Source organism: Podarcis filfolensis, assembly GCF_964270895.1.
Source record: "Podarcis filfolensis genome assembly, chromosome: 6".
Taxonomy (NCBI): Eukaryota; Metazoa; Chordata; class Lepidosauria; order Squamata; family Lacertidae; genus Podarcis; species Podarcis filfolensis.
This window is the reverse complement of record NC_139609.1, coordinates 27,592,929-27,607,477: the sequence shown is the minus strand read 5'-3', so window position 1 is coordinate 27,607,477 and position 14,549 is coordinate 27,592,929. Positions and strand designations below refer to the sequence as shown.

Here is a 14,549-nt window from a genome sequence, read left to right as displayed (position 1 = left end):
CCCGCTAGGTCTGCTTGAATCTGATTATGCTGGGATAATGTGGTTTTCTTTCCAATGCACAGTTGCGAGTTTGCTTTTTAAATAGGCCAGAAAGTAACACATTGGAAAAGAGCAAACAAAAAAATGGTTATAGTTGAAGCATAATCTTTGTTGCATGCATGGACCCTCCCTGTAGAATAGCTAGTTTCTGAAAATATTGAATAATTCTAGGTGATTGTGCATAGAAACATAGAAAACTGCCTTATGCTGAGTTAGGCAATTGGTCTACTGAACCCAGTATTTTTCACATGGTCTGGCAGTGGCTTTCCCCTTTTTCAAGTGAGGATTTCTCTCCCAGCCTCACCTGGAGATTCTGGGAATTAAACCTGGAACTTTTGAGCTACAGTACCATGGAGGTGTGGCTCTTCCCCCATTATCAAATCTGCAACAGCAAGTTTCTTGATCAGCAATTTGTTTCCTTCGTCAGCCACTTTCAGAGAGATTGGGAACCTGGTCTGGTCTTGAATTGCCCATCCTTTAAAGCTGCCTTTTTTATTTCTAGAATAACAACTAAGAAGCCAGATGGCAGAAGCTTCATGGACCGGGTTTGGTTCAGGGATGTTGCATTGTAAAGTACTATTTCTCTAGCAGATGTGCTATTAGGAAAATACACTTTTAAGATGTACCTGGGAGATATTTTTTCTCCTGATTGAGTTAACTTGCGATAACTGCTGTTTTTAAAATGTCTTGGATTTTTGAGTACTCTGTATATTAAAATATATATAATTAGGTTTTAGTGTTTGGCGCAGCCTCACTTACCAAAATGATTGAGATGGAGGGGCAAGTAAAGCAATGTATTGTGGTATTATTAGATTTCTGTTTTGCTACTTGTTTTGGACAACTACTTAAGGATAGGAACCGTTAACTTCACAAGATCTGGTAGTCAAAACCACATTTTGAATTATGCAATGCATAAAACTTTCTATGAAGTCTGATCCTTTGCAGGCGTCCTCAGAGGCAAGTCCCATTGAAGTCAGTGGGACTCCCTTCCAAATATATGTGCATGGGATTACAGCCTGGCTCTCTCTTCCTAGGGTCGTGTATTCATCCGGAAACGTCAAAGAGTCTGAGCAAGCGATTCTCAAGAAAGAAATATCAAAGCCTAGCTCCACAAAGGAACATGAAAGTGTGGACGTCAGCAATCTGCAGAATGGTGAAATATTCGCTGGACAGTGCCTAGAAAATCATGAAAGGACATCTGGTTATCAGTATTCCTTAAGCGGAGCCCTAGAAACAGAAGCTGCTGCTTCCCCTTTTATTGCAAATGAAATTCCTGGAGAAGAAGCTGCTGCTGCTGCTGTTGATGCTGAAGGCAATGCAGTTGTGTCAGGTGAGGTTAAACCGGTGGCGTTTGGATTTCCTTTTGTTACTTAAATGCCAGTGTGGGTTTGTTAACCATCTGAAACAAGGTTTGCCGTTGCTGCGCTTGCAATGTCGAGTTTAATATTCTTCGCTGTAACTTGGCTCCTGAGTAATGAGCCTTGCGTTGTTTAGACAGGACTTTAGGAATGTGTAGCCACAGCAACTCTTACACCCACCTATTGTGTAAGAGCGGAGATGCTCTAGTGCCGAGCATTTTGTGGAATTACAGAGTTTGCTTAAAGCATTGTTAGCCCACTCTTCCGTTGGAAAGGTACCCTGAGGCTCACACAAGATCAATAAAAACAACAACCAAGGCATATTGTAAGCCTGCAGGCAAGATGTAACAGTGCAGTCCTACACATGTCTCTTCAGAAGTCCTGGTGAGTTCATCTTTCTCCAAAGTGGGTTTAGGATTGCAGATCATTTCCCGGGCATGAGAACCACCAGTCCATAATGCCTTTGGGCTCAAGCTCCATTTATTGACCCTCATCCATCCCACAACTGTTCAGATTAGGGCCAGGCGATATCTGGTTTTCAACATTGTGATATCACCAGCTAGACACTGAGATATACCCATATATCACCATGTCTGAAATAAGGGTGGAGCTATGTTGAGCCATTGGCTGGCATTGCAGTTTTTCCTGCATCATGATTTCTGCTGGTGCCTACTCTTGTGATTCGCTGCCCCTTGCGGAAGGCAGGGGAGAGGTGAGCCGGCAGAGTTACCAGGGGCTGCAGGAATCAAGAGAAGCATTGGCTGACTTCACGGTTTCCCCCACATTGTGATTTTCACGTAGTGCACTCCCACACTGTGATTCGCGATATATTGCCAAGTCAAATAATTATGAAATTGATATCACGATACGGACTTCAAACTGATTTTGGACAATATATGGATATATTGCCCAGCCCTAGTCCAGATCATGGACAGTCTCCCCTGACTCAGCTGTTACATAGAAATAGGGCTGGATGGCATCAACCCATTGATGACACTTCGCCCCCAAACAACTAATGACCACACCTGGTGGCTTTATATTGGGAACAAGTGGTACAGCATAGTGCAAACACTATGGCCCTGAAACTCATGACCCCAATGCTACTCTTACTGAGCGGACTGTGAATTAACATCTCCAGGGGAGGCCTTGAGGGTGTTCTGGATGCTAGGGGGAAAGTCTCCGGGTGTATCCCTGTCTATGGAATAAACTCCCCTACAAAGTGCAGTAAGCGCCAGTGTTAACATTTGTCAGCAACTGAACACACACCTCTTTCCCCATGCATTTCGGAGGGATTGAGGTTTTAGAGATGTTCAGAGATCCTTTTTTATTACCTGTTTCCTATGTTACTGAGGCTGTATATTTTATTAATGTGAAATTCCACAGAGCTTTTCTTTTAGGATATGTTTCTATTCCAGGACCTTATGGTGGAGGATGGTCTCATAACAATTCATTTTTCTTTGTTCCAGATGATTCTAAAATAGAAACAGCATCTTGCTTAGGAAAAGACCTATTGATGCTCTGCAAGAAATCTTGGTTTTCGGATCTTACTATATGGATTGACAGAAAACAGTTTCAAGTGCACAGGTACTTCAAGAGACTAGCATTTTTTTTTAAAAAAGAAGCAGCTTAGTGCGTTTTTGGGGTGGGTTGAACAACGTTTAGAAATGTCTGTGGGTTGTGTCTAATTAAGCTATACTTGGAGTCAGTGGAGTAGACCCATTGACATTAATGACTTAGGTTAGTCATGTCCATTAATATCAGTGGGACTACTCTGAGTAGGTTGCATTGCATACAGTCCAATATGTGTGATCTTTGATGGAGAAGAGCTAATCTAATACTAGATGAAAACTGGCATTGATTCAGCAACAGTGTGTTGAGTTTTTAAATATTCCCCTCCTGCAAGGAAAGCTTAGTTTAGTGAGCGAGAGAAAAAAAATACAGCTGTATTGCTCCTTAAAGCTCTTGGTCCTCAAAATAAATAAGCAAACCTTTTACCAGAATAAATCATATTGAAAAAATTGTAGAGTGTTAATAGCTGAATTACTGTTAAGCTGCAGATCTGCCCTCAAAAGAGGTATTTCCTCATTTGGAAGGAAGATGAAAGATCTGTGATGGGGAAAAATTGTGGTGTTCTGTGTTCAAAGTGGGAGAAAACCCCAGGTGCCTAAGAATTTGAGATATTCTTCCAGCCTTGTTTTGTGGATAATGAAAATGAATTGTGGATTAGCTGTTAACTGGAGGCATTTCAGAATGGTAGCATTTTTCCACATTCTGTGACAAATCGGATTAAATTGCCAGGGATCCTGGGAGAAATAAGTATGCAGTGAGCAGACACGCATTAGTAGGTAAAGGGCAAATAATTTCAACCTTTTTTAGCAGCTTTCCTAAAATAAATATTTGTATCTAGTAGAATAATGTTTACTCCCCCCCCCACCCCCCCTTTCCTCTCTCAGGGCCATTTTATGTGCCAGATCTTGTTACTTTGCTGCTATGCTGAATGGGAGCTGGGCCGAAAGCTCTCAAGAGCACATCACTCTTCAAGGGTAAGTTGTTTTGCAAGTCGTATGGGAGCAAAGGTAGGCAATTTAAAATCACTGCAAATGCAGGGCAGCCATGCTGCATACCAAGCAATTCAAATTAATCTGTCCTGACTCTCTTATTTGGTGCAGTATTTTTTGAGCAACAGTCCTAAATTTTGGCTAGTGGGAAACCTCTGTGAATTGAGAACCTGCATCTATCTATTTGCATCAAACCGTCAACTGGAAGAGTTAAAAATTTGAAAGTTCTGCATTGCAATTAAATTCAATGAGCAAGTAACGTCCCTTCTCTGCTTTTAGCATGACTTGCTGGCCTGTTAGATGGGTAGTAAACAAATTATAAAGGCAATGTTGGAAAGACATTGCTGTGTCTTGCCTCCCTGGAACAAACCCTGGAACAAATTCTTTGTAGGGGAACAGTTAGGGGCAGAGGCGCCATCTTGCTAGGGTGACAGGGTTGGGCAGCGTCACACGGGTGAGCATCATGCCTCCGTCAGCACTGATATGTGTTGGCACTTATATGAACCATGTGTAAGGCTAATGGGAACCCATTTAAAACCACAATTGCGATGCTGGAATAATGGTATCATCTCTGGGGAGAGGTTTTTCTTGTCGCCCATGTCTCTCCCAGCACCCGGGGATGTTATTGGGGTAGGTGATGTATGGGGGCGCTGTATTCCTACTAGTGCTATCATTATGTGTGAGACCACTTGGCCAGTATGTTTTTTTGATGAGAACTTGGTACAGTGTCTGTCAATTAGTGCTTGTTGGCAGGCTTGTTGCAGTCTATATGTAAATTGAGATTTTTTTTCCTAGGGAGTGGTTACCCCGCTTAAATGACACGTTACACAATTGCATATCCTGGTTTAAGGGAAGCTTTAGTTAGCCTTGAATCAGGGCTGGCAACTACTCAACCATACTTGGGAGTTGGGGCCTGGTGCTCCAGAGAGGAGTGCAGATTCTTGAGGCTTTTCCCCATTTTACCTGGGAGCTGTCACTGGGCTTGTACTGGTCACTGTAGGTCTAACTGTTAGGATATTTCCGTTCCACCTTAAAAGGGAGCAGGATGTTTGTGTCACAGCCTGCGCATTTCCTGTTCACAGGATGTTTATGTTTTCTGTTGCTTTCGTTTCTCACTTGGTGTCGAAGACACTGAAGCAGGCAGTCATGTTTTTTTTTGTTCTGATCAACGCTGAATAAAACTTGTAAATAATGCTCTCCTGAGTGCGACTTTTGCTGTGCATTATCTGCTGATAGAGCGTGCATCAGCCCAGGAATTTGGGAAGCTATTCTCTGGAGCTCATGTCGCTGATTGCTGATACTGTATCTACGGGAGATCGGTGGACGTCCCGAGTCGACGTGGAGGCAGTGATGGCCTTTGTCTCCCTGGCAGTATCCCAACACTAACAGTTTAAGCAGGTTTTTGTAGCCATTTGTACAATAAGAGCAGCGCACATGGCGAATAGCAAAGCAAGCTGACTGCCTTGGTTCATGGATTACTTAACACTTGACTGTGGATTAAGAATTATGGATTCATAAAACTCCAAATCTGCTTTCCTTGTCACCTTAGAAAACGCATTAGCTGAGCATTCCTTGTACAGGGGCTCTGGCTTTTAATTTGTGCAATATTATACAGCCATCCCTTTGAATAAAATCCATCTCAGCATAGTGAGATTTTCCTCAGAGTAAACATGAGGTTTGCTGTGCACATCTGTGGGGATGTAAAGCTGTCATTGCACTGTGATGACGAAGTGACAATAAAAACTAGCTTTCTTCTGCTCCTACATATGTTGAACATGGTTGTGTATACCTGGTGGTGTGATGCTGGATGCTTTTTTTCCCTCAACTGACATCCTAGAACTTTTGATCGCTTGGAAGCTTGGGGACACTTCTTGATACAGCCGAGTCAGATGCATCCTATCTGCGATAAAGCCGCTTTTCCTATTGTCCTGGCTGGAAGTCAGGCAGCACCTATATTTCTTGACAGGGGGTGTCTGTTTCACCAGAGTGTCTCAGATGTAACCACAGTCTCAGTATTTCTGATGATGGCGCTTAAGACCCGTTGACCAGGTTCAGTCAGAATGCCAAATCATGGTTTTGTTCTATGACAGGCATGTCCAATCACAAGTTGGCTGTGATCTACCAACACGTATCAAAAAACGGCAGTGATCTACCACTGTCTGAAGTCATTTGTTAAGTAAATAAATGGATGGATGGATCTTTATTTCACAGATACAGTAGTTATGTTTGGCTATCATTATGACAGATCCAAATAGTTACTAGGTGGACAAGTAACTAAACAAGTGAGAAAAGTCAAACTGTATATTTATATTAGTTTGCACAGATCTGAGGAGCCAGCTTCTCTGTCTCTCCCCTGTCAAAGGGAGCCGCACAGCTGATGTGGATCCCAATAGTGCCTGCCCACACTAAGCCCACCTCCCCTTTTCCAGCAGCATTGCGCAGACCTCTCCCCAGCTCCCTCGCACCTCCCTCTGTCTCCCTGCGCGCGCTGCTCAGGGTTGCATTCCTGTGGAGACTGGCGGCGGCGGCGGCTGCTGCATCTGAGGTTGCAGAGAAAGGCCCTGCGATGGACCAGAAACAATCCCGCGGTCCACTCAGGGCTCGCGATCAACGTGTTGTACATGGCTGTTCTATGAGAACAAGTGGAAGAAAGCTTGGGCTCACATGACCCTTCTCTTATGCACACAGAGTAATTACTGTGGTGTGTCATTGTTTGCAAACTGGCCCAGTAGGCTTCTGTGCTTGCCCCACAAATGAGGATTGCAAGCCCAGATTGAGTCTGGGGCCACTGTAGCAAATCTTCTTATACACTGTCCTGCCCTTTTGTAGATTTTCCTGTTGCCGTTATAAACGTTTGAGAGTACAGTGCATATGGCTTATCCTGAAATAATGAAAATGCTGTTTAAGAGACCAGCTGTCAAGACAGCAGGGCTACTCGTTCGTGCTGCTTTTATGGCTACCTCATGTATTTGCATGCAGCTAGACAACTGTGTTGATTTTTTGTCATTTAACCCAAAATAACTAATTTCACTTTTATTGAATGCTCCTCAAACATATTTAACGTTGCCACATGTTGCAGTATGTACAGTTCTTCCTGTTTATCACGTTGGAAGCTGTACCCCGAAATGCAAGCTTAATTCTCGGGAACACAGTGGGTTGCGTTCTGAGTTGCTCTTCATTCTCAAGAGGGCTCCTTCCACTCACGGAAAGCATTCTAATTCAGCAGAGGTGCTGGCTGCAGGAAGCGGGTGGCGAGAGAGATAACTTTTGCTGATTCATCATGCAGTTCTTGATGGTCCTCTGACCTTGCAGGGAAGACTTGAAAGGGCTGCAGAAGGAATTTGGTGAAAATTGCCTCTTCAGTGGTGCCACCCTCTGGGTGGCATTCTAGATCCATGCAACCAACGCAGGTGTTTGTGTTCACTACGATAAAATTGTCTTTGTCCCGCTGCAATAAAATATACATTCCTCAGTACTTTTTGTGTATTCTGTATATTGACCCCTGACTTGCTCTGTGACCCTGAGAAGCATGGTCCAGATTAGATTGACAAGGCAAAGGTAGTTGGAGAGGACACTGGGTACATCAAATGAGTTAACAGCCGTAGAAGCTACTTGGGTGTAGGGTTCTCCCACACACATCATTCCTCCCCCAACCATAATTCCAAAATATTCCACGTATGGCAACCAGTAGAAGCCCCCACCAATGTGTGTATGCAAGGAGATGGGGGAGATGGAAAATGTGAACCTATGACTCCTGGACCACTTTTTGCAGTAGTAGACCGTGGTTTGGTATGTGTTCTGAATCTTCCTGTTATGACTGTATCTGCCTCTGATCTTCTCTGGAGGAGCTTAGTTTTAATCTCTTATAAAAGGCATTTTAATCTGCTGAAGATTTCTTCGGAAAGCCTTAGAAATAAGTACAACCCCTGCCATTTTAGTGATGGGGAATCTCATAAAGATAAATTAATCTTTAGATCGCACAATCTTAAAAGCACTTGTTCCTAAGCAGTGTTGGCACACTTGCCTGGGCGGTTAGCAAATAAGAGGCTTCAGGGTTGTAGCCAAGGACTAGATCGCTAGAGCTCTTGTAAAGCTGTTCTGGTGAGAATCCAGCTTTTCACATTTTTAGCTGTTGAGGAATGTGACCCATGTATAATTTTAGATTGCATTAGTGGTATTACTTTACCTTGATGCGGTTTCGTTTTATAATATGACAGGGCTCGGTGAACCACTTAGGGTTTATAAAACGTGAACCACCTATTTTATTTCACAGATGCTGGTGTCTGTAATGATTCTTCTTTCTGTTTTGCAGCTTAAACCATGTAGAGATGACTGTCATTCTGAATTTTATCTATGGAGGAGTTTTGGATTTCCCAAACAAAGCAGATGCTGGGTATGTGTCAAGTTTTGTTATTTTTAATTGCATACCATGCCTGTTCTGCTTCCACCATTCCACATTAAAATAGAAAGTATGTCACAGAGACTATAAACTAAAATGGCAAGAGCGCCAGAAATAATTATTATTGCACTATAATTATGTTTGAAGTACTGCGAAAAGGGGTGTGTGTCTTATTTTACTCGGCAGCTGAGCTGATGGGGTAGTAGTGATGAAGGATACTCTGTGGGAAGGAGGGGAAATGTTTGGTACTTGGGTTAACCTGTTTATTGCTGCACGATGAAGGGTCTGGAAAACGTGCCATTTTTATTCAATTTCATGTGAACTGCATCTCACTCACGAAACCCAAAATCCCATCCATGACCTTTGCCCTCTTCAAGTCCTCCTCTTCCTGGATGCTGTGTGACCCTTTTACCAAGCCTAATGACTAGTCACCACATTCAAAGTGCCATTGCTCCATTATATGAAGACGTGAAGGAATGCAGCAAACTTGGTAAAGCTAAACAGATGTGGGTCAGGTTCGTTCCTGAGTGGGAGACCATCCAGGGAAGTGGATAACATTTAGGCATCCAACCTCTGCTTAAAAACCTCCAAGGAGGAAGTGTCCATCACCTTCCAAGGGAGTCTGTTCTGCTATCAAACAGCTCTTAACCATCACAAAGTTCTTCCTGATGTTTAGTCACAATCCCCTTCTTTGTAACTTGAATCCATTGGTTTGAGTCCAGCCCCCTGGAGCAGGAGAAAACAAGCTTGCTGAATCTCAGGGCCACAATTACCTCAAGGATTGCCTTTCCCCATATAAACCAACTGGGAGTCTGTGATCATCATCTGAGGCCTTCTCCATGAGAGGTCCATGAGAGGGTGGCAACACAAAAGCAGGTCTTTTCTGCAGTGGCTCCCCACTTGTGGAATGTTCTCCCCAGGGATGTTCGCCTGGCACCTTCACTATACATCTTTAGGCACCAGGCAAAAACATTCCTCTTCAACCACGCCTTTGGTTGATATTCTGAGGCCTTTAACATGTGCTTATGGGAGGGGGGGGTTATTGTTTTCTTTTTGTTCTATTTATTTGAGATTTTATCCTCTATTTTCATCTTGTGAACTGCTCTGAGATCTTCGGAGGAAGCGTGGTATATAAATGTAATAAGTAAGAGTAATAATAATCTTCCATGCGACAGCCCTTTAGATATTTGAAGATGGCTATCCCATATCTTCTCAGTCCTTGAACTTTGGTAATGCCTTTTGCTTGGCTGTGAAAGGATAGAGAGGCCCCATGTATATGCTGGAAACTAGCCACCCGTACAAAAGTAAATGTGCATTCATTGTTCTATCTACTTTTGCCTCTGGCCTCTTCTGTCACTCGCATGTGTCCCCAGAAGGTTGCTAAAAAGGGACTGAAAAAATGTTTACCACCGCAATGTACAGCATGAATTATCAATCTGAGGTTTATATAACAGGGTTGCAAGGCTTACATCTTAATTTTTTACTGGTATACTAGATCCCTTCAGGAATGTTGCTGTACTTGGCTCTCAAAAAAATATGAGTGGTAATGCAGTCATTTAGATTCACTTGTCTGAATGCGATGCAGATTACTATGGAATGATTCCATCATAAACAGGATTATCTTCTGTATAATTTTTATTATTACTTTTACTCCAGTTCCATACTGAACATTGCAGACATGTATGGGCTAGAGGGCCTAAGAGAAGTAGCTATATATGTTCTGAAAAGAGACTACTGCAACTTTTTTCACAAGGTGTGTTCCAATGTTTATTTTTTTCTATTTTGACGATAGCAATAAAAGCCAAAGGGCTCCAAATTCTTGATCAAATCTTCAGTCTTGGTATTGCAGGCCAGAGTGTTGAGTTGGAAAGCCCTCACTGTGTCTACTTGGTAACCTTTTGTAATTGATAGGCTAGAATTATAAATAGGAATAAAATACAAATTTTAAAATGGATTAAAAAGTTGCTTTAAGCAATTCTGGGAAAGTGGAATAAAATGTTCCTTAAATACGTGAAGTAGGTGTAAGATCTAAAATTTTTGTTTATTACGGAAACCATTTTTCATCTATAAATTGGGCTGTGCTATGGCGAATGTGTGGGATATTTTTTTAGATTGGTGGTTTCCATCTTGTTTCTTGGAAGTCTCTTAGGGCTTCCTTCATGAGTAGAACAGGTGCAGTGGGCAAGCTTGCTTTGAAAGGCAAGACCCCTTGCCCACTGCTACTGAGCTTTGTCACTGTTTGCAGCTGTGTTCTTGAGTGCACTCTTAGTACATACTCTCGGTGTGATGCAGCAGGACTGGCTCTGGCGCCCCGCATGGGTTGAATTCAAAATCCTCCGCAATGCATGGAGTTTCTGAGACAGACCTAGGTTATATTGGGGGGGATTTATCATTAGATAACTTGATGTGGAAAGGGTTCCCCATAAGTAGGAAGTTTGAAAACGTATCATTTTAAGAGAAGCAGTAAACATGCTCGGTTGCAGAATGAATAACGAACTGTTGATTATTATTTTTTGAAGTCTGGATCAGAGTGATCCAGTTTGTACACACAAATACAAGTGATCTGTTTACTGAAAGCATTTCCTATTGCAATTAGCAACTTTCATATCTCTCAAAGGTTCTAAAAATACAGTAAATATGCTTATATCCTTACAATTTTAGCCTGTGCCTGGGAAGCACCAGCCTGTTATCGAATGTCTAGCTATTGCCCATTCGACAGGAGCGGAAAGCCTTTATGATGCTTGCATGAAGTAAGTGAGTTAAATTATTTGATTCTTTCTTTCCTCCATCGCTTTAAGTTTTAAGAAAACTGTTGAAAAACAGCAGGCGCGTATCATTTCTTAAACTCTCCGACTTGTAACGGGAAAATACTTTGCAGCTGCTCACATATGTGATGGGACATCTGATGGGTTGATTTGTCTAAGCACACTATTTCCTTTGAACAGGTGGATGGTACAGCATTTTGTAAGATGTTGGTCAGAGAAGAGCTTTGCTAGCTTATCCCCTGAGCTTCAGAATAATTGTCTTAGCATGTTGATAAACTCTTTGGTAAGTCTGTTTGCTTGCTTTCAAATAAAAAAACATTGACACTAGTACAGCTCACTACCTGCCTTGATTTCACTTCATGTACCAAGGTGACAGTTTTGTTTCATTGTGTCTTAAGATTTCCAGCCTTGGATAATATATAACCTCTAGTGGAAAGTGTGGCTATTAGAAGACTTTTGATACACCATTTCTAATTAGCATAATTTAAGTGGTGCTAACGTCAGCATAATTTAGGTAGCAAGTTTGCTATTGGTTTGTGTATTTAAATGTTCTAAGCAATCTTATGATGTTAAAAACATAACACTTCATTCAAATAAGAAGTTTGATTGATCATTAGGCTGTAACATTTTTATATGTTGAAATAGTGTAGAAACTACATATTCCGTGTAGTATGTATTGTTTTATGTATTGTATTATGTATTGTTTTAAGAGTCCACAGAATGCTGCCCATCTTTTGATGGAAGCCAACTTGCTGATCGGGAGTCTTCCCCGAGTGAAGTGGACTGAAACAGCTCTTCTCTTGGCATCTAGACTGCAAGAAGAATGTGTAGCATTTATGGTGGCACATTTCCCCGACGTAATACAAAGCGAGAGCTTTTTTGCCCTGCTACAGGTAAAAATCTATCTGATTGAGGCCAATGTTATAGCAAACGATACCATAGGCTGGGATTAGTTGTCACTAGAAACTGGGCTTTCGAAGCAGTGAACGATCTCTCCACCCTCCGAGATAAAGTGGCTGCAGCTGCTTGGTTATTTTTTAGGACGGGTTGCAATGCTGCAGTCTTATATGCACTTTACCTGGTAGTACATCCCACTGAACTTAGTGGGGTTTGCTTCTGAGTAGAGATAGGGTTGTGATGTTAGGCACCCTTCTATTTCAGCTTGCTTGTGAACTTTCAGTTAGTGCAGGGATCACCAATCTAGTGCCTGAGGACGCACATGTGCCCCAGGAACCCCTTCCCCATTGCAGTTAGTCTTGAAAGGGGCATTCTGATATAGCCAGCAGAACAGGTTGTGGGATGTTATGGGTTGTGTGGGGTGGGCTTGGACAACAGCTTATCTGATTTGTGGATGTGCCTCCTCTGGCCCCAGAGAAATTGGTAACCCCTGGGTTATGGAATAAGTTGTTGAAATTTAAGTTGGTGACTGTTCTTGTCTTGAATTGTTGGTTTTGTTTTGTTTTCTGCACAGTCGTACCTTGGTTGTTGAACGCCTTGGTCCTCGGACGTTTTGGCTCCCAAACGCCACAAACCAGGAAGTGAGTGTTCCAGTTTGTGAACGTTCTTGGGAACCCGAATGTTCGACAGGGCTTCAACAGCTTCCGATCGGCTGCAGAAGCCACGCTTTGGTTTCTGAACATTTTGGAAGTCGAATGGACTTCCGGAACAGATTCCATTCGACTTCCGAGATACGACTGTATTTAATACTTTATTATTATTTTGTTATTTATTAAATTTGTATACTGCCCTATAACTGTAGGGCGGCTGACAACACAAAGTTACAATGTAGGAAGTGCAAAAGACATAATAAAAATAAATAAAACATATCAAAAGCAATCAAAACAATACACTCTCCAACAAAAGCCTCTAAACTTTCCAGCCCACAAACACAAAAATCCAAAGTAACATAAAATTTAACAACAATTTAAAGCGGCACCCACCCAAGTTAGAACCCCCTCGCTGTTAAAACAATAATTTTCTCACTTGTAAGCCATTGTGCTAAGCAAATATGGCTCTACTTTAAATCAGATAACGGTGTTTGGGAGCTGCCTGGTTGGTGTTGACTTAGAACTTGTTCTTGTATTCAGTGTGTTATACGTATTTCCTTATGTTTTTCCTGTAATGAACCAACAATCTTGGTTAAAAAGTCAACCTGTCTCTGGGCTTGGTGTTCACCTTCCACCTAAACCTCCTATACAAGCTACGACGCGTTTTGAGTTAATTGGCAGTGGCAAAAAAAATGAAAGAAGCACAAATACCTGAGCTTGCATTTACACAAAATGAGATTGAAACAACCAGTTTCCCTGACATTCTCTTTGTTTACCCAAGTTTTCCTGGACTCTGGCTCTTAATTGTTTTTTATTTTCTACACTGCTCAGTTATATTTGTGAGCATTTTGTTTTTCTCTTTTTTTAAAATCTTACTGTCTTTTCTGTTAATGTCTCTATGCAAACTGCTTAGATTTTTATTGTATTAAAATGTTATCAATAAATAGATGTGGACATACCAACACTAGCCCCTGTATCTTCAGGACTTTTGTCCATGCTAGTTCTTCATGCAGACATCATTTTTACACACCTGGATATAAATGGCATTGTTACCTGCTTGAGATTCTCGAGGGCATTTTGCTGGCCACTGTTTGAGATAGTATTAGATTTCTGCCCCCCCTTCCATCATGGAGATGGGGAAGTGTGACAAAATATAGCCTAAATGACCAATCTAAGATCTGCCACCAAAATACATTCTCTCTCTCTCTCTCTCTCTCTCTCTCTCTCTCTCGTCTCTCTCTCAATTTCAACTGACTGCTTCTATGATGTCTTCTAGTCTCAGGCCATGAGCAGTGAACCTGACCTCCTTGATCAAGTGTTTGAAGCAGTTGAGAAGGGTGTTGGCACTGAAAACAGTTGCAGTCTTCTTACAGCCATGGACACTTTGCTAAATTCTGCAAAAGTGAAGGACACGGTAGGTCTTACAAAAATTTCAAAGGGAAAAATATTCTGCTGTTGAAATCTGGCTAATGAATTAACTTCCTAAAATATTTACACTTTGTGGAGGTGCTCATCCTTGGCTCAAGTGACTTGCTATAAGTAGAACCTGCAACAAAACATTGCTTGTGCTGTGTGCTCCTTTCAGGGTTCGTGCCGCCCATCCTCTCTTCTGTTGATATGTTTATTCAGTTTCTCGCTTCCTTTCCATTTTTCCTCCAATAGGAGCACCAAATGCACCCGGTACTCACCAGGCTGTTTTCTAAAGTTTTGTTTTTGCCCTTCTGCAAACCGTGGCCCCAATCCCCCAAGCCTGCTAACAACTCCCTCTTATGTCTTAATACTGTTTTAGTCTGCTTAAGAATTGGCACTCCAGGAACCGGTTTGCCGCTTGTACATAGGATGGGAGCTCTGTGTACATGCTTCTTTCCCTCAGCCCCTTTTCT

At 42.1% G+C, this 14,549-nt stretch overlaps 1 protein-coding gene across 7 annotated transcripts in view; it reads left to right on the top strand.

The window, feature by feature from the left end:
- The window catches only part of BTBD8 (BTB domain containing 8), a 44,500-nt gene that overhangs the window by 15,592 nt on the left and 14,359 nt on the right, over nt 1-14,549 (top strand). For 2 of the 7 annotated variants that reach the window (XM_083620531.1, XM_083620532.1), the window contains exons 3-11: nt 1,074-1,369; nt 2,864-2,981; nt 3,851-3,940; nt 8,268-8,348; nt 10,011-10,107; nt 11,016-11,104; nt 11,300-11,402; nt 11,830-12,012; nt 13,943-14,080. In XM_083620531.1, the coding sequence (XP_083476657.1) occupies nt 1,074-1,369; nt 2,864-2,981; nt 3,851-3,940; nt 8,268-8,348; nt 10,011-10,107; nt 11,016-11,104; nt 11,300-11,402; nt 11,830-12,012; nt 13,943-14,080 (1,195 nt within the window). Of the gene's footprint in view, nt 1-1,073; nt 1,370-2,584; nt 2,622-2,863; nt 2,982-3,850; nt 3,941-8,267; nt 8,349-10,010; nt 10,108-11,015; nt 11,105-11,299; nt 11,403-11,829; nt 12,013-13,942; nt 14,081-14,549 lie in introns of those variants that run through there. The other 5 variants (XM_083620537.1, XM_083620536.1, XM_083620534.1 and 2 more) reach the window with 4 other exon arrangements.